We start from the raw sequence: 20189 nt of genomic DNA on the forward strand, positions 1-20189 counted from the left end.
GTAGAAAGAAGTTAGAAAACACACAGTGGTTCCGGTGAATGGAAAAGTCCAACACGGGGGAGTTTAAAGCCAAAAAATGTAAATAAATGTGTTCTGCATAGGACTTGTGGTTACCTCAGTTTCAAGCTGCACTAGTTCCATAGTGGGCCACGGCTCGGCGATCTGTGCAAGAGGCATTTTGGCACACTTCCTTCTTCAAAGCTGCACAACTTCTTGGCTTTGGCGCTGGGTTGATCGAGGTTCGATGACCTGGTGCTCAGGTTCGGGTCCCCGGTGTGTGTGTGTGGGTCGAGTAGATTTATTGAAGGAGCGTACACACACACACACTGGAAAAAAAAATACCCCACTAAAGTGTAGCACCACCCTGAGCTTCAATAAACAGGTGCAATCCTTAGATTTAATTTGTCTTGGTCCAAAGTGATAATCCGGTGCAGTATAAGGACTAACGTGGATCCAGGTAGGGCAGTCTTGGCTACTCGAGCTGGAAGAGGCGTGCGTAAAATAAAAAATAATACAGCTCCTTTGATAATAAAAATATGAATAAATGCACCCGAATCCGGAGTGGCTTCACATTCGAAGTCGATCTCGTCCTCCTGTCGGTCCGCGTTGTGTCTTGGTTAGTAGTAAAGCTCCACGCAGCCTCCAAGCTGTTACTGGCACACTCACAAGATTTCATCCTGCCCTCCTTCTTTCTTTTTTTTTCCCTCTCTACTTGGTCGGCCCGGGTGCCCTGTCGCCATCGCGCGGCAGAGGGAAGAACTGCAAATACGTCATGCAGTAGGGAGAAATAAAGATGTCTTAACAAAAATGATCTAGATAATACAGTGGTTTCCAAACTCATGCACACAGACCTTTTTATGTTAATTAACATGCAATATTGAATTATTCATTGGTTCATTTATTTTATTTAATTTTATTTATTTATATTTATTTATATTTATTTATATTTATTTATATTTATTTATATTTATTTATATTTATTTATATTTATTTATATTTATTTATTTATTTATGTATTTTTAAAATAACGTTTTATACCTGACTGCTGTGCCCCGCTTTTACCCATGTTTTAGCTGTGTATAAACGAATGAATGTTGTATTTTAATGTATCTTTTACTCTGTTTACTTCCTTTTATTCAACAAATTTTTTTCTGTAATTTTTTTCTTTTATTATTATTATTATTATTATTATTATCATTATTATTATTCCATGGTGACATTAGGATAAAGTTTGACATGAGGACTGATAAATAGATAAGTATTCACCCTACATATATTTGGCATCCACCTTCCCTTTCTTTGAATGTATTGAATTTGATTTTCACGTTTTTCTCCCATCACGATGGCTATAGTTTGATTCTGCCTATTCATTTCATACAAGCATAATAAAGTCTATATGTTTAACACTGGGGGAATGCATGGCAGATGAGTGGTTAGTGCGCAGGTCTCACAGCTAGGAGACCCGAGTTCAATCCCACCCTCGGCTATCTCTGTGTGGAGTTTGCATGTTCTCCCCGTGCATGTGTGGGTTTTTTCCAGGGAGTCCGGTTTCCTCCCACATTCCAAAAACATGCTAGGTTAATTGGCGACTCCAAATTGTCCATAGGTATGAATGTGAGTATGAATGGTTGTTTGTCTATATGTGCCCTGTGATTGGCTGGCAACCAGTCCAGGGTGTACCCCGCCTCTCATCTGAAGACAGCTGGGTTAGGTCCCTCGTGAGGATAAGCGGTAGAAAATTAATGAAAGAGTTTAACAATCATGATAAAGCGACTTGTGCTCGAGGAGTCACCTGAATGTATCATTCTTAGAAAAACCTAGCTCAGCACTAATAGCAGATTGCTAGTTTTGATCCTGCTTGCTTAGTATGAAAGTATATTATCAGACTGGGATCTGTCCATGGTGGCCCAACTCTAAAAGAAGCAGTACCCTTTTGAATTGTGTCTGAATACAAAAATACATACAGCCAAAGATAAAATATGCTTATTGTAACGCTTATTAAGAGTAACTATGTTATGAAAAGGGCTGCACAGTGGGAAGTGGTTAGCTTGCAGGCCACACAGCTAGGAGACCTGGGTTCGATTCCCCCCTCTGAGTCTGAGTCTGCATATTCTCCCAGTCCGTGGGTTTTTTTCCGGGTACTCTGGTTTCCTCCCATATTCCAAAAACATGCATGTTAGGTGAAGTGGCGACTGGTGAGTGTGAATGGTTGTTTGTCTATACTATGTGCCCTGTGATTGGCTGGTGACCAGTCCAGGGTTTACACCGCCTCTCGCCCAAAGATCGCTAAAATAAGCTCCAGCACGCCTGATACCCTTGTCAGGATAAGCGGTACAAAATGAATGAATGAATGTTATGAATAGTTTATTCCAACTGAGTGACATAATGTAAAAATATATACAGTATATCAAGTATATCTGATGTAATGCATCCAAGAGGACAAATGTATGGAACGGAGGCTGGAATTTCAATTGTTACTGGTGCTCTTTGAGTCTGCTTTGGGCTTCCAGGCACACTTCCCATTGACAACAGCTCATGTTGTGAGGGCCCTCGGTGATATAACAAAACCTCCACACTTCCACGCTCCATTCAACTGCAGAAGAGAGAGCGTTTTTGCGTTTTGCTCTGTGCCTTGCAGCTCTGGTTACTACTGGCAACTGGAGAGCATCAAACTGCCTCTCTCGTTGTGGACGCATCAGATGCATTTTTAAAAAATTTAAATTAGAATGAAGGCGAGGCATTTTGGAGCAGACAAAAGAGGTGAAGTGGGAATAGAGGATGGAGTCTTGTGCTTTTGATGGATGTGTTTGCACCAACTGTCTGTGTAAGCTTCAGCATCAACTATAATGGAGATGTACAAGAAGAGCCATGATTGTACAGTGGAAATACTACTGAAGATCGGCTGTCACAATATTAACAGTTAGGGTATTAATTTTGAGGTCAATACCCCGAGTGGTTTCATGCAAATCAGTAGTTTTGCATATTCCAGCTACTAATTAAATTGAGAGTGAATGAACAGCATCTGGGCGGCACGGCGGTCTAGTGCTTAGCGCGCAGACCTCACAGCTAGGAGACCAGGGTTCAATTCCACCCTCGGCCATCTCTGTGTGGAGTTTGCATGTTCTCCCTGTGCACGCGTGGGTTTTCTCCGGATACTCCGGTTTCCCCCCACATTCCAAAAACATGCTAGGTTAATTGGCGACTCCAAATTGTCCATAGGTATGAATGTGAGTGTGAATGGTTGTTTGTCTATATGTGCCCTGTGATTGGCTGGCCACCAGTCCAGGGTGTACCCTGCCTCTCGCTCAAAAACAGCCGGGATAGGCCCCAGCACCCCCCGCGACCCTCGTGAGGAAAAAGCGAATGAATGAATGAGCTGGGTAGTACACCCCATTTTGGCAATCGCTACCCTACACTAAAACCACAATAGCCCTTTTCACACAGACACAGGTGTGGCAATCTACAACTTTGCTGGATTCTGTGTGAAAGTGAAAGAGACCAGTAAATAACATATAATTAATATACTGGTCCGAATAAAGCACTATTATCAACATTTTGTTGGATCCCAATGCAACAAGCAGGGAAGTACCCAAGTCTACAAAAGGGTCCCAAAGAGTACAGAGAATGTTGGAAGGGGGTGTTGTTCATCATTTTTCTTCAAAGTCACCCCCATCCCAAAGCTCATATCAACCCATCGATTTGTCTCTGTGATGGATAAGCAGCTGCCGAGGGAGCGCTCATAATAACATTATATTGGCCCTTGTTGTTTAGTGCCGCAATATGACACGTCATTTATTGTCAGCATCCTCCATCTTGTCTCCCTCCTCCACTAACTCCCATGTGTGTTGGATGTCTGTCCGTGGACGCGTCTCACGTGCTTACAGTTCCTGTTTTACGTTAGCATCATCTGGTAAAAGGTGATAGAAACAGTCCAGAGTGATGCTGCCGTGACATCACAGCTGGCTGATGACTCAGAGGGAACCCCAGGGATGCCCTACCCCCAACGGCAGCTTGGAGCAAAGCATCACGGGTAAGTGTGACTCAGTGTCGTGCACGCTCAGTGGAGCAAGACATGAATGGACTGGACAGGTTGTCAGAATGTACAATAAAGGAAGCTTGCATTGCTTGGAGACTATATACAGTAAATGGTGGATTTACGACAATGATGAAAGCTTTTCTCCTGAATTATCCATCCATCCATCCATCCATTGCCATATGCCGCTTATCCTCTGGAGCTGGAGCCTATCCCAGCTGACTTTGGGCAAGAAAAAATCAAATGAAAATGAACTAGTTATTTATACTTATGGAGACTGTACTGACAGGAATTTGGGAATATTTGGATTTCAAACAAAAACTGTCAAAACAAAAAGGGATGCTTGACATGATACATTTGGAATTTATTGCCCATATTACCTGCACGGCACCGAGTGGTTAGAACGCAGACCTCACAGCTAGGAGACCAGAGTTCAATTCCACCCTCGGCCATCTCTGCGTGGAGTTTGCATGTTCTCCCGGTTTTCTCCGGATACTCCGGTTTTCCTCCCACATTCCAAAAACATGCTAGGTTAATTGGCGACTCCAAATTGTTCATAAGTATGAATGTGAGTGTGAATGGTTGTTTGTCTATATGTAGCTTGTGATTGACTGGCGACCAGTCCAGGGTGTACCCCGCCTCTCGCACAAAGACAGCTGGGATAGGCTCCAGCACCCCTGTGACCCTTGTGAGGAAAAGTGGTAGAAAATGAATGAATGAATGAATGCCCAAATTACTATTCATGCCCTTCAGCCAAATTGTAAGGCAGTGGCACATTGATAATATCAACTATTCACAATATTTTTGTAAAGGTAATAACTATATCCACGAGTGAGGACATGCAGTGTGGAATTATTTTGAAGTTGTACTGAAATTAATGTGTTAAATTTGCTCTTTGTCTGTAATGCGGTTCCACTTAAATGTGCATCGTGTCAAACAGTAAACGACATAAAAACCAAAACTACAGTGCAGTGTCATGCGGAACCAAACATACAGCACTGGTTGTGCGAGGCGGGGGTTAAGACATCTTCCCTTAACACCTCTAATCTAATATTGCACTCCAGGAAGAATCACTTGCAGCGTTTTTGTACTTTTTCTATAACTTGTATTGCACATTGCAGTATTTGTCTTACTTTGCACAAACATTATTTGTGTAATGCATCCAGTGGTATCACAGTAAAGGAAGCATAAGGTGTTCATTAGTTTCTGGGGGGAGGTGCTGTCTTTATTGGTATCTGTAATTAAGTGCTGGACAATATTGGGTGTCAGTAAGAAAGCCAATATTGAACACCTCAAATATGGACTACCTTTTACAAAAATAAAAACATGCACATATACTAATTTGAATTTCATTCATTCATTTTTCATTCAGATCCCAGCTGTCTTCGGGCGAGAGGCGGGGTACACCCTGGACTGGTCGCCAGCCAATCACAGGGCACATATAGACAAACAACCATTCACACTCACATTGATGCCTTATGGACAACATGTGTTTGTGAATGTGGGAGGAAGCCGGAGTACCAAGAGAAAACCCACGCATGCACGGGGAGAACATGCAAACTCCACACAGAGATGGCAGAGGGTGGAATTGAACTCGGGTTTCCTAGCTGCGAGGCCTGCGTGTGCCTAATTTGAATTTCTTTTTCTTAAAATGGAAACACCACCTATTTGAGTGTGAAGCATATCTGATTGTTTATATTTTTAAAGCTCATACTGCTGCAAAATGTAATCCCAGGGATTACAGTGTCTCGAACAACACAGCATATTGCAATACACCAGGATTTCCAGTATGTACACAATGCACTATATGTTGTTTCATCCCTACGGAATACATCTCAGTGCTAAATTTAATTCTTCGTGGGGGTCAGCTTTCAGAAAGAGAAGACCATGCCACGTATAATTCCTGTGCAGCTGCATACAATGAGGCTATGTCTGCACCATGCAAGATGCTAATTAATTAGCAGCTCCAAAGTTGAGTGAGGATAATTATCCAATCTCTGCTGACTGGGATGATGACATTGCAATGATTAAAATTCACTCTGGCGGCATGCCGTAATGAAACAACAGTGTTATTGTATTTCAAACGTTGGCAGTGTTATCATTTGTCACAGCAATGGCTGCAAAGATACTGTGGTCACACAGGGACTGGGAGGACAATAGTGATTGATAAAACAAATAAGGAGAGACAAGAAGAAGAGATGATTATATTGTTATGGCTTTCTTTGCAAAAGGGCTTCTTAGCTTCTTACCAGAGATGGTTGAAAAAAAGAAAAGATGCTGACTGTGGTAAAGGGTGTGTCCTGCAACACGCCTGGACTTGAATTTGTATCTTAGATATTTGGGGCTAGGCAAAGATGAGCACACTAAACAGCAGAAACTGACACTTTAAAAGAAAGTTGGTGTAAATCTGAACAAGGGAGATTTGGGTTAGATTAGACTGGTGGATAAATTCACATTCCGAGTATAATATATATATATATATAGTATAGTATCATAATTCCATAATTTAAAATAGCTTGACAAACCCAACTCTAGTAGATAAATAAAATTGTATATATTGCCATTTCCACACAAACGCATCCACATGCTGTGCCAATAATACCCTGTGTTTCATGGTTGAAGGGATTAAACGGCAGGGGGCGCCAAAATTCACAGGGCGAATTCTTTCATCAAACGCGCCCTTTACCTCGCCGTAAGGTGGGGGGAGTTTAATAACCGGAACTGTTACAACCGCCGTTGTTTCTCAATTCGCCTTTTACTTGTCTGTACTTGCGCTGTCGTGGTCTCTTAAGAGAACTCCACCATAACTAAGTATTTCACTTTCGTATTTTGATTAAGGCGGCCAAAATACCCGGATGTTGTATTGCTGCGCCCACATTTAGTAAGACGTAAGCGAGCTAGCTGGCTAGCATTGCAGTAGGTAAAGTTTGTGTTTGTTGTTAATTAAATAGTTGTTAATTGTAACTAATGGATAATTATCTCGATGTAATATTTTCATACAATATTATATTTCTGAAAAATATATGAAAAAATAACTCAAATACATGAAAAACAACTTGTGGAGTTTTTTGGGGGGACCTTTTTAAGCATGAACATATTACATGCACTACTTCACAAACACTTGCTTAGAATTCAATATATCTACTGAACAAATGAGAGGGTGGTTATCATTGCCCATGCCGGTGGTAATCATTTACCATAAATTCCAACAAGCGTGACTGTTCTATGAATATTTTGCGTTCATTGACCTCATAAACACATACAGTGTACACTGTCAACACATAGTATCGACTAGTTCCTCCACTGTATGCAAACAATACACATACATTTACTATAAACGGAAAGCATAGACAGATTTGATTGTTTTAATGTATGTATGTATGTATGTAAATTGTTAATGTAACTGAATATACAAGTCGAACATTTGGTTTGCAATTGCTGCATCTACAGTGGTGTGAAAACGTGTTTAGACCCTTCCTGATTTCTTTTGTTGTTACAGAATTGTTGTCATTCAGCCACATTGGAGGGTTTTCCAGCATGAAGCGGCTTTTTAAGATCATGCCACAGCATCTCAATAGGATTCAGTCAGTACTTTGACTAGGCCACTCCAAAGTCTTCATATTGATCCATTCAGGAGGTGGATTTGCTGGTGTGTTTTGGATCATTGTCCTGCTGCAGAACCCAAGTTGGTTTCATCTTGAGGTCGTGAAAAGATGGTCGGACATTCTCCTTCAGTATTTTTTTGGTAGACAGTAGAATTCATGGCTTCAATTATCACAGCAAGTCTTCCAGGCCCGGAAGCAGCAAAGCAACCACAGACCATCACACTACCACCACCATATTTTACTGCTGGTATGATGTTTGTTACTTTTATGCTGGATGTAATGGGACACGCCTTCCAAAAGTTTGTTTCCTCAGACCACATAGTGTTTTACCACAAGATCTTGGGAATCATCAAGATGTTTTGAAGTTATAAAAAGATTAAATATACCAAAATAGTGTACCAAAATAATTATCAGTAATTAAAAGTAAAAAAATATATATACATAAAAAATATTTATTTTAAAAAATTCAGAAAATAAGATAAATATAGTATATTAAGTAACTAAAATGAAAATCATAGTGTCATAAATTACATTTGAAAAAAATACAGGATAGATTGACACTGTATTGAGGAAGTAATATATGATATTATGCTAAAAGCATATTAAAACAATTATTTAGAGAAATAAAAAACTAACAAAAGAATAATTGGTCCTGCAATAAATTAACTGGGGTTGGAATTGTACTTTCGAACTTTAATGCCCGTCTTTTAGTGAGTTAATGGCGAAAACAACAAACGATTTCCATAAAATTCCCAGGAAAACAGTCCTGACTAGTAAAGAGGATTAGGATTAGAATTCTTGTGACCGATCATGAACTGGAAAAACGGAAATGACACACACTGAAATATGCTTGACACTGAGGCAACGTCATTATGATTGTGCGTGGAAAGTTGTGACACGCGCACGCTGTACCCACAGGTACACACCGAGGGGAGGGGTCTCTTCCTGGCACTCCACTAACATTGGCTGACAACTAGGGGGAGTGAGGTGAGGTGACTCTCACCTGTACCTGCGCAAAGGAGCGCCACTCGTCGTCATCGTCCGACTCCGATTCACCTGAATCTACCTTCCCGTCTTCCAGTAGGAACAGCCTCCCGGACAGGTAGAAGTCAGCCAGGGCGGCTGGAAGCTGACCGAGGGACTGCAGCAGGACGCTAAGCATGGAGCCGATCACGTCCTGGAGCGAGGAGACGGTCTGCCAGTGGCTCCAAGGTGAGCTGCATTCTCCTCATGGCTGCTTACTCTTTTATTCTTAGCTTGTGATCACCTCACAGGTACTTTGGCTCGGACGGTGGTGTCGGAAATAGAAGCACAAACACACACAAATCCTCTAGGAAGTGAAAGGTGGAGGTGGAATGAGGAAGTGCCCCCCCGAGAGAAGCCATAGGAGTGTTTCTCTGCGCAAGTAGTGTCAAGACATGTTGACGATTCTGTTTTACTCACTTCAAAGAACAGTTACTGTTAAGTCCATACAAACCAACAAAAATCACGTTAACATTATGCGTGGATTGCAACAGCTAGCACGCTCGAAGTAGCCTAATAGCATGCAATCTCTAGGTTTCAACTGAAGACTCAAAAGTTGTCTTCAGTGGAGAATGGCCGATACTGCACATCGCTGTGTTAACTACATGGGTGCCACAAGAAACTCACTTCCTTTCAATTATCTTCAGTGCTTACAAAACCCATCATTGAAAACGCTAGCAAGGGTGTCCAGAGTGTGGCCAAAGGGCATTCTTGGCACGCTATTCATTTTTAATGGCCCTCAGCATACATGAAATACACAACATGAAATAAATTCATATATGCATGTTCATATTTCACATGAACTAGTTCAAAGTTCAGTGCATATTGATTTTTTTAATGTATGCTTTTTAGCCTAGGCATATTTATTCTTCACACCCTGCAAACAAGAGCCACAACAAATTATAGTGTTGTTTCATGCATGGAACTGTCAGGGCTTTTATTTCAATGCAGACCTACCACAACATGTACAAATGTATATTACTCAACATGCAATTTGACTCTTGAATATGCTCGTATGCTCTCAGTTTTGTTACCCTTAGGGGGGGCATGACAGAAAATAATTGATAAGCACTGTTTTATGCAATGAAATCAATTATAAATTCTCTCACATTAAATGGATGAGGTTATTGCATGTGGAACAAATGTGTGGACAATGGGCACAAAGAGTTCCTGATGACATTTAGTGATTGATTGCAGATATTTTCTCACACTGGACAGTTGCTTCAAATCCAAATTTTCATATTTGACTTGACTTGGTGGCGTTGCCATTGGATTGCTGGTTTGTTATGCTAGTGTGTTTAATGCTTTGTTTGCAGTATGAAGCAAGTCGAGTAAATCATGCGTAGCGCCGCCTGTTGGTAAAATGCAGATGTGACAATAACATGCTGTTGAAGCGGCACTGCAAATATTTTTTATTGGGAAATAACTGAATCTAGTATAAACAGTGGCGCTGATTCTTGCATAATCTGAACGAGGTCATATTCAAATCGTCTTTTAGTGTTTTTGGATGTGACCCTTGGTGACCCTTTGGGCCTTAACATTATATCTGCTGTATGTTAGGTTAATCATTAAAGTCCACTTTCTGTTCCAATCAGACACATCTGGTTGAGTTTGGCCCAAAATATTTGTCCATGTTTTGTGAAATTATAATGTCTTTCAGTAGATAGATAATTGTGTGAATGGTTGTTGAGACAGAAAATAAAGTAGGAGGAGCCCCAGTCCCCCAATCCTTTTTCTGCATCCATGTTCCAGTGGCATGCCTCAGCCTGTTTTGTTTTTATTCGATATGGGCTTTAATTTTGTGTAAATTAGCTGACTTATCCCATCTCCTGTGTCCCACTGCCAGGGCTGGACGCACCCTTGCATCGGTATGCCATCTCGGAGTGGCGTCTCTCTGGGCTGGAGCTGCTCCAATTGACAGCCGAGGACCTGGACAGGCTGGGGGTTTCCAAGATCGGCCACCAGGAGCTGATCCTCGAGGCTGTGGAGAAGCTCTGCTCCCTGGTGAGACAGGGATGTGGAATCACGTGTGTTTGTGTACAGTATGTGACCATGGCGATACTGAGGGTAGCTATGGATGTTTGCCTTGAGGGGATTGTAGCTGTCTTGTGTTATCATTTTGAGTGCTGACTTTAACCACAAGGAAGGATATGTTCTTCAATTAAGATGTTTACAAGTCTGTCTTTCCGAGGGTCCCTGACATGATTAATCACCTTATGTATATTGTATATTGTATATTGTTTGTAATTATGTTCTACATTGTTCGATTTTTGAATGATATTCATAGTTCATGGCGCCAGTCGATTTAAAACACTAATTGGAGGATAAGCAACTCCATAGTAATTTACACTTACCGTTCTGTTTTTTGAAGGTGACTCATCTTCATCTCTATGTCTCAAGGCTTACATCCTTATTCTGCAACTTCTATTTCATCTCCAAATGTGCTTGCTATAAACTGTAAACATCCTATAATATCATCTCTGTAATATCAGAGGTATTCTGCAATACAGGGACGAGAATGTGAAGTTTACTCGAAAAAACAATGGCCTCTTTTACATAGAAGACCCGCAAAATTGCTGCATGAGATCCGGAACTGATTCATTTGTGCTTTTCAAACAGAAGCAAGCGATCTGAGAGTCCCGACCTCTAACCTCACAAATCTGGGGAAAGTTGTACTTCCAGCATAAAAGTTCGGCTCTGTAGCTACAGCAGTAGTTCCCCCTCACTGTGCCACTCTAACCGCTGGTTGCTTATCGATAAATGACTATTGTGTTGGAGATAGTTTGTTAAAAGAATTCTAATTCATACCATAAATGTATTGGATGGACCTCCATTGGCTCTTTTATTGGATTAGGGACTCAGGAGGTTTTTTCCGGGTACTCCGGTTTCCTCCCACATCCCAAAAACATGCTAGGTTAATTGGCGAATCAAAATTGTCCATAGGTATGAACGTGAGTGTGAATGGTTGTTTGTCTATGTGTGCCCTGTGATTGGCTGGCCACCAGTCTGGGGTGTACCCCGCCTCTCGAAGACAGCCCGAAGACAGATGGTATTGGCTCCAGCATGTCCGCGACCCTTGTGAGGATACTAAGCGGTATAGAAAAAAGATGGAAAACTTATTCGTTCATTCATTCATTTTCTACTGCTTTTTCCTCACGAGGGTCGCGGGGTGCTGGAGCCTATCCCAGCTGTCTTCGGGCGAGAGGCTGGGTACACCCTGGACTGGTTGCCAGCCAATCACAGGGCACATATAGACAAACAACCATTCACACTCACATTCATACCTATGGACAATTTGGAGTCTCCAATTAACCTAGCATGTTTTTGGAATGTGGGAGGAAACCGCAGTACCCGGAGAAAACCCACGCATGCACAGGGAGAACATGCGAACTCCACACAGAGATGGCTGAGGGTGGAATTGAACCCTGGTCTCCTAGCTGTGAGGTCTGCGCGCTAACCACTCGACCGCCGTGCAGCCACAAAACCTTATTATTTAAAAAAAAAACGATCAGTACCGGGTCGGCAAGACAATAACAATAATCGGAAGACAAAAAATGTGGATTGGGACATCCCTAATTTCAGCCTTAAACCTGGATTGTGTCGCAAGGAGGATTTGGAGGGCTGTGTGTCAAAAATATAAATTTTTCTGCACCCTTTACACACAGGCACCGTTACCCCTCTGATACGCTGATAAGGGGGAACATTTCGAGTCAACTGGTTTCCAATACCAGTGAGACTGAAAAATGGTGGCAAGTTACGAGGGGCTTAACTTGAGGGAACAGTTTAGGGAACTTGAAATTTCCCATTGAGCAAGCAAATTTGTGAGCACACCTATCCAAAACCAGTGACCTATTTTCATCCATTTTTCTGGTGTGCCAACGTTTGTGTCCATATGGTGTGTTTATATGCCAACATAAAAGCACTACTTTAATCCTTCAGTGCCTTAATTACCCGAGCCTCGAGGTAGTTTTATAACACTTAAGTAGCTGTGTGTTGGTCAGGCCAAAGCTAATTGAGCAAGACAGTACCATGCAAACTTGGTGGCCTGCTTCACATCACAACCTGGAGGCTAAGGCAGATTAAACTTGTTGCAGAAAGAGCCTCAATCGTCACTGCGGGCCACATTTCAATGAAAATACTGCATCTCCTTATGAGCGTGTTATGTAAAGTGTAGATGTTATGTAATTGTAGAACGGTTTCATAAGACACAGACGCATGGTTATATACGGTAGTAGTCAACATTTACATTTTATATTTTACCGTGGCGTCCATCTGCTTGTCTGGCTTGTGATGCTCGAACACACTGCCTTCATTCATGAAAAACAATCATGACATGGAAAACACTTTTGAGTGCGCTGTTACATCATCAAGTACAATAGTGTTGAGAAGGCCATGAAAAATTCATGGACGCTCGTTGACAGTGGATTATTGCGGCTGGTTGGGATGTAACAACAAAGCCTGACTGGAACGAACCTCTTGACCCCTGATGAGTGTGTCCAGAATGGAACCTGCGCTTCCCTCATGCGAATAAAAGGCCCAGTCACAATTGGACTTAACGGCAAATCAGGTTGTTGGAGCTGCTCTATTGTATACTGTATTGCTTCATCTAATGCAGCGGTTCTCTTTTACAGTCCCATACCCCTTCAGACATTTTTCTTTGAAGCCATGTACCCCCTGAAAACACTGTTAGGGTGGAATCCTCACTCACAGTGACAGGTTTTCAGCACTGCACCGTGTGGGGATTGGAACATCAACGTAAATTGAATCTTCAAGATTAAACAAATTTAATACACAAAATAACCATCATACTTACTTATTTGTTGATACAAATAAGTATCAACTCAAATTTGTTGACACAGACCAAATACCTGCTTTGTTTTTTGTGTTTCATCTCCTTTCTGCTCTGTTCTCCTTGCACCGTGAGGCGTTTAGTTACATGTTGTATTCTGGACAAATCCAGACAAACTTTTCAGACTTTAATATTTTATCATACAGTATATTCGTTACGGGCTGCACGGTGGTCAAGTGGTTAGCGCGCAGACTTCACAGCTAGGAGACCCAAGTTCAATTCCACCCTCGGCCATCTCTGTGTGGAGTTTGCATGTTCTCCCCGTGCATGCGTGGGTTTTCTCCAGGTACTCCAGTTTCCACATTCCAAAAACATGCTAGGTTAATTGGCGACTCCAAATTGTCCATAGGTATGAATGTGAGTGTGAATGGTTGTTTGTCTATATGTGCCCTGTGATTGGCTGGCGACCAGTCCAGGGTGCCTCTCGCCCGAAGACAGCTGGGATAGGCTCCAGCACCCCCGCGACCCTCGTGAGGATAAGCGGTAGAAAATGAATGAATGAATGAGTATATTCGTTACATATTCATTCATTCATTTTCTACCGCTTATCTGTCTTCGGGCAGGGGTACACCATGGACTGGTCGCCAGCCAATCACTGCCTGTGTGCCTGTGATTAGTTGGAGTCACCAATTAACCGAGCATGTTTTTTGAATGTGGGAGGAAACCGGAGTACCCGGAGAAAACCCACGCATGCACGGGGAGAACATGCAAACTCCACAGAGATAACTCCAGAGAGATAACAGAGGGTGGAATTGAACTCGGGTCTCCTTGCTCTGAGGTCTGCGTGCTAACCACTAGATCGCCGTGCAGCTCGTTCCATATTATTATTTCTATTCTATCAAATAACCTGTGCTTTAAAACTTTTGAGCAACGCAATTCTCTAAAATCTAAAATCTCAAATTCTCTAAAATCTACCTGCCAGACGTACGGGATCGGTGGGGAGAACCTCCAAGGTTTGACGGAGAAGCTGCGAGCCGTGGCCCACAACCTCCAGATGGGCATCCAGGGCCGCTGGCGTCACCATGACGGGCATAGCGCCACCAAGCTGCCAACCAGTATTCTGCATGTTGTGGTAGATCTCATCTCCTCTGCCAAAGGGCTCTTCTCTTTACTGAACAGGTAGGTGAAGTGTTATCTAACTCATCCAGATGCTATTTTCACTCTATGCGGCCTTTTATAAAAATAGGAAGGATGTTATTTAACATTGTGGCCTTGAATGTGGGAATATTTGTTATTTTATTTGTCTATATGCCAGTGGAACTTCCAAAATCGAGCACACCGAGTCCTCTAAAGTAAAATCAAGTGCTTTTTTTTTGTGTTTTTGTGCATTTGAATTTTGGTTCCATAACCCCCCCAAGTTAAAATGAAAGTCTTAGTGTGTCCAACCTCAGTAGTGTTACTGATGTTTATATACAATAGATAGAAACATCAGTAACACTGCAACTGATTCTAATAAAAATTTTATGTGGCAAAAAGCTAATGACTAGCATGAACAAACAACACTGCATTGTATTTTTTTTACACATCTATATATATCACTTAAATCATTTCCTGAACAGTTAAAGATAAACAATTTAACAATGGAAGTCTTTGTAGTTTAAATGATTTTCTTATTGGAAGTCAACCAACATCACGGACCGGACTGTGTTCCAGTTTGGGAGGTTCCACTGTATTTAAATCCTGCTGTGTGGTACCATGACACGCCAGACTGACTCGTAGTGCAACTGAATGTGTGTTCAGGTATCAGTTCTCCCAGCTGAGCGGACACACCACAAGCAAGAAAATATTTGGCCACTGCAAAGAACTCGGGGAGATTGTGCAAAAGGTCGGTTTATTATTTATTTCTATTTTTAAATTAGGTCACTCAGCTCTTGCTTATCCAGCCTGTTAATCATTATATCCTCCAAAACAACATTTACATGCATATACTGTATAAAAATAGATATTGTCTTAAGAGGAACTTTTGGTAGTTTGGCTAGGAACTACAACCTATTGAAACTAAACAGGGGCTCTGATTCCCCTGTTTCAACCTGGCTTCTTTATCTCTGCATTCCTGGCATATTTGAAGGCGCTTGTACCTTGAAGACGAAAGAGGAGGGCTGGACAGTGGAAAAGGTGATTGTGTGTGTTTCCGAGGGGGAGAGACAAATGAAAGAGTAAAGGACCTTCATGGAATTGGGAAGCTTGACTGTGTACCTTAAAGAGGGAGCGAGGGACTTATTATTGACACAACCGGAGTCAAAAGAAGTAGGAGGAGGAAGCCTGAAGGAGGGATTACCTACTGGCTCTTGACTCCTCAGGGACTTTGTGTTATTGAAGAGAAGCAGCAGCAGCAGGGAGAGACTTTTAACAGGAAAAGTAGCGAAGTTCAACCTGACAGACGTGAGGACCTGACGAAAACAGTAAGAGAAAGACTATTTATGTGGACCGAGAACTTGTGGGTAGAAGGAACAGACCGTTTAGTGGAGTTTATATTTAGTTAGCACTTTATATCCAGATTTGGACTACAGCCTGACACAGCAGGTACTCTTACTACCTCTCCAAATCACATTACAGTAGATATGGTAGACAGACAGATAGAGTAGCTATATTGGTAGAGAGATCAACAGAACATATTAGAAACATAATAGATACTGTACATAGATATAATTGATATAGTAAATAGACAAAATAAATAGATACAGGGTTTTCCACTACATGTAATTGATTGTGGCGGTGCACCACTACCAAATAAAGCCGCCATAACTTAAAAATGAGGGGTGTTTTTAAACTTGAAAACAATTTTAAGTACTACATTTTGTGCATTTTAAGCAATGTAGATACATATATAAACTGATTTTCTACGCACATATTTGACCACTATTAATATTATCTTAGCGCGCAGGCCTCACAGCTAGGAGACCCGAGTGCGATTCCACCCTCTGCCTTCTCTGTGTGGAGTTTGCATGTTCTCTCTGTGCATGTGTGGGTTTTCTGTTCCAAAAACATGCTAGGTTAATTGACGACTCCAAATTGTCCATAGGTATGAATGTGAGTGTGAATGGTTGTTTGTCTATATGTGCCCTGTGATTGGCTGGCGACCAGTCCAGGGTGTACCCCGCCTCTCCCCCCAAGACAGCTGGGATAGGCTCCAGCACACACGTGAGCCTCGTGAGGATAAGCGGTAGAAAATGAATGAATGAATTAATTAATGTGCGACTGTCAATGAATAACTCCTTGACTTAAGTTACCTTATGAAAGCTAGGAAGTTGTATTATGAACTGTCCGTATTGTTTTCCTTTCATCAAAGTCTCCTTTGATGTTGTGTTAAAAACACTTACTTAAGAAAAGGTCTTGTACTGTATTGTGTGCACTTCACAGCTGGGATAGGCTCCAGCACCCCTGCAACCGTCGTGAGGATAAGTGGTCGAAAATTAATGACTGAATGAATATTGACCACTATTAGTTTGCAAACTATTTAAAATATCAGAAAAGTGTTTCACTGCACTTTATTTTGATAAGCATGCACCGGAATGTCTTATCTGCGTGACAGGTCTTATGTTTACTTTCACTTTGTTTCTTGTTAATGGGAGAAGGAACAATAGCCCTTAAAATGTGTAGTCAATTGATGACAACTAAGCCTATCTATGCCAGCGTGTGTGATCGCTCACGTTTCACTCTCATTCCACTTTCTGGCACGTCTTGTTTACATACATGAGTGGCGGCAAAAAAAATGTGGCAAAAAAAAAAAAATAGGTCCCCTTTAAGCAATCTAACATGGCTCCAGAATTGCTTGGGAGAGACATTCAATCACCTTAGTACTTTTTAAAAACTAAAGCAGTCTTGTTGGTCCGCTGGATCGACCACCGATTAGTATTGGTCATAATTATTGGCACCCATAATACATGTGTACATTTGCATTTTGTCAAACAGGTAGACCTCAGATTGGGGAAAATTTAGAGTTAGCAACATGGTTTTGTTGCTAAACAAAAATGTTCTTACATCAATAGTTGTATATATAATGGCTGTATATTTGTGGTTAGACAGGTTTTATTCAATGATATTGATGAGTCGCTATTAAAATCTGGATGTTATTGTGTTCACCAACCGTTTGTCCTTGCTGATTCATTGGTTTCATTCTGCTTCCATCAGCTGTGAGCATGATGATGCAGCTGTGAAGGCATGTCAAAAATAGGAGCAGCTATGAGTTGGTGTACAGGAACAACCACAGTCAAAAATGTGGCATAAGAGAGCGATGTAGCTGACTCAGAGGATGTTTTCCTTACGTATGTTTGAAGCAGACTACAAGTAAAGGACCGGTGAGCTCAGTGCTTCTTGATAAGTCACTGTATGAAGTGGATGATAAGGGCGGCCTATTGTTCTGTGCCAACTCACTTCCTGTTTTGGATTCTTGTGAATGTGTTTGTAGGTAATGAGTATGCCCTAAAACATTTGTTACACTTCCCTTTTTTTAAGTGATTGGACAATGAACAGCAGTTCAATTCCACCTTCTGCCTTTTCTGTGTGCAGTTTGCATGTTCTCCCTGTGCATGCGTGGGTTTTCTCCAGGGACTCCGGCTTCCTCCCACATTCCAAAAACATGCTAGGTTAATTGGCGACTCCAAATTGTCCATAGGTATGAATGTGAGTGTGAATGGTTGTTTGTCTGCCCTGTGATTGGCTGGCCACCAGTCCAGGGTGTACCCTGCTTCTCGCCTGAAGACAGCTGGGATAGGCTCCAGCACCCCCGCAACCCTGACGATAAGCGGTAGTAAATTAATGAATGAATGAATTTTAGTCATATGTTTATGATGGATTAGTAGAGTCATACTTTTTTGTGTTTTATGTGTAACCTCCTCGGTTGGACACAAGACATTATGAAGTTACTCCTCTGATCGTGCTTGTGTTTTGGTATCCTTTTTAAAATGGTTGATGGCGCCCTAAAGCTGGTTAGCTTCTTCTATTGTTTATTGGCAGTTAGCAAGCAGCTCACACGGTTAGCTAGTCTGCTCACAACCATTGACCACTAATGGCACGAAGGAAATTGATTGACAATTGTCTATAGCCAATCAGGATTCAGAACACCAAAAATCAGTGAAACAGCGATTAAAAAAAATAATAATAAAAACAGCGAGTCCGTGGAATGTGAAAAGCGATATAGTGAAGGAACACTGTACAACCACTGTAAGAAATGAATTTTATTTTCAATACAGAGTAATGATTATTACTAATGTTGATTTTTAATGTTGATTTACACTGTAGTGCTAACAAGCAAGATTTTGGTTCAGAATTCCTGTTTTTCAACAGTTGGTTTGGTAATCATTCATTCATTAATAGACTGATTGTTTAAAAGCAGTATTCGCAGCACAGTAGACTTGTGTGTAGCCATAAATTTTTTTTGCCTCAAGCATCAATAAAATTTATAAAAAAAAAAAAAAATGATGCCACGCTCACAGCTGTTAATCAGTCAGCTATAAGGTCATAGTGACGAACAGAAGACAACTTAGTTGGACTTAGCGTCCTTGAAGCTGTCATCACTGCATAATAACAACCGTATGCAGCGCGTTCATTCGCACACGCTTATAGAATGTCCTTTGTGAGCAAGTCACATTTACAGCTCGCATGTGTTCCTATAGTGTTGCTAATGCGTCAGCAGCAAGCAGAGCACATTGATCAGTCACGGCTGCTTCTCATGCACATGCTTGCACTGTGAAAGAAAGGACTCTTATTTCCTGTTTGGTCGGCCTGAGGGCGGCCATGCTAGGAAGTCAGCTGGTGTTGCGTGAAGGCTTCAACCACTGGACTCGTCAGTGTGCTTGTAAGTTGCTCAGCCAGCAAAGATGCATTAAGGAGACTGTGGCGGGTGTGTGACCTTTGAACCTGGATAATTTGCAAAGGTGAATCTGGAGGTTTTACCTTAAGGTATGTAAATTTGATGGTCAGCTGTATGAGCTTTAAAGTCAACAGATTTAGTCATATTACATAACATTTTTCATGTATTTGGTTATATTTTATGTATAAATGTCCAATAATTTTACTGTAAAACTAACTGTAATTTGGAGAAAACTGACATTTAAAAAAAAGCTTAATTATGTTTTTAGATTGGTTATAGTTTGATAGTACAATTTGTGAAGAAAGCCCTTTTTTGAGAAGTTATAAAAATAATACTGTATGTACCGTAAACCAAACCTCATAACTGTCCGAATTATCACATAATGTTATTTTGTATTTGTGTATTTAAAAAATTTCCACATAGGCCAACATATAGAAAAATTGATATGAAAGCTGTTTTTATATTTTTCACCATGGAATTAATAAAAAATGCTAAAATCAGGCCGCAAGGTGACCGATTGGTTAGTATGTTGCCACACAGGAGATCGGCAATACCTGGGTTCGAATCTAAGCTTGGGCATTTCTGTGTGGAGTTTGCATGTTCTCCCCATGAGTGTGTGTGTGTTTTCTCCGGGTACTCCGGTTTCCTCCCACATTCCAAAAACATGCTAGGTTAATTGGTGACTCCAAATTGTCCATAGGTATGAATGTGAGTGTGAATGGTTGTTTGTCTATATGTGCCCTGTAATTGGCTGGCGACCAGTCAAGGGTGTACCCCGCCTCTCTCACGAAGACAGTTGGCGACCAGTCCAGCCAATCTTGCGGAATGCTTCCGGCGGCCGCAATGGATTCAGTGTGAGCCCGGGGT

The 20189-nt window shown here is 41.4% G+C and overlaps 2 protein-coding genes across 6 annotated transcripts in view; one reads left to right on the forward strand and one right to left on the reverse strand.

The window, feature by feature from the left end:
- rps6ka1 (ribosomal protein S6 kinase a, polypeptide 1) overlaps positions 1-8857 on the reverse strand; it is a 59884-nt gene extending 51027 nt beyond the window's left edge. The window contains exon 1 of one of the 3 annotated variants that reach the window (XM_058089900.1): positions 8648-8857. In XM_058089900.1, coding sequence (XP_057945883.1) covers positions 8648-8800 — 153 coding nt within the window. In that variant the 5' untranslated portion in view covers positions 8801-8857. Of the gene's footprint in view, positions 1-114; positions 707-8641 lie in introns of those variants that run through there. The other 2 variants (XM_058089899.1, XM_058089901.1) reach the window with 2 other exon arrangements.
- cnksr1 (connector enhancer of kinase suppressor of Ras 1) overlaps positions 7542-20189 on the forward strand; it is a 29582-nt gene continuing 16934 nt past the window's right edge. For 2 of the 3 annotated variants that reach the window (XM_058089895.1, XM_058089897.1), the window contains exons 1-4: positions 8636-8850; positions 10508-10665; positions 14433-14629; positions 15251-15335. In XM_058089895.1, the coding sequence (XP_057945878.1) occupies positions 8799-8850; positions 10508-10665; positions 14433-14629; positions 15251-15335 (492 nt within the window). In that variant the 5' untranslated portion in view covers positions 8636-8798. The other variant, XM_058089896.1, reaches the window with a different exon arrangement.

Source organism: Doryrhamphus excisus, chromosome 13, assembly GCF_030265055.1.
Source record: "Doryrhamphus excisus isolate RoL2022-K1 chromosome 13, RoL_Dexc_1.0, whole genome shotgun sequence".
Lineage (NCBI taxonomy): Eukaryota > Metazoa > Chordata > Actinopteri > Syngnathiformes > Syngnathidae > Doryrhamphus > Doryrhamphus excisus.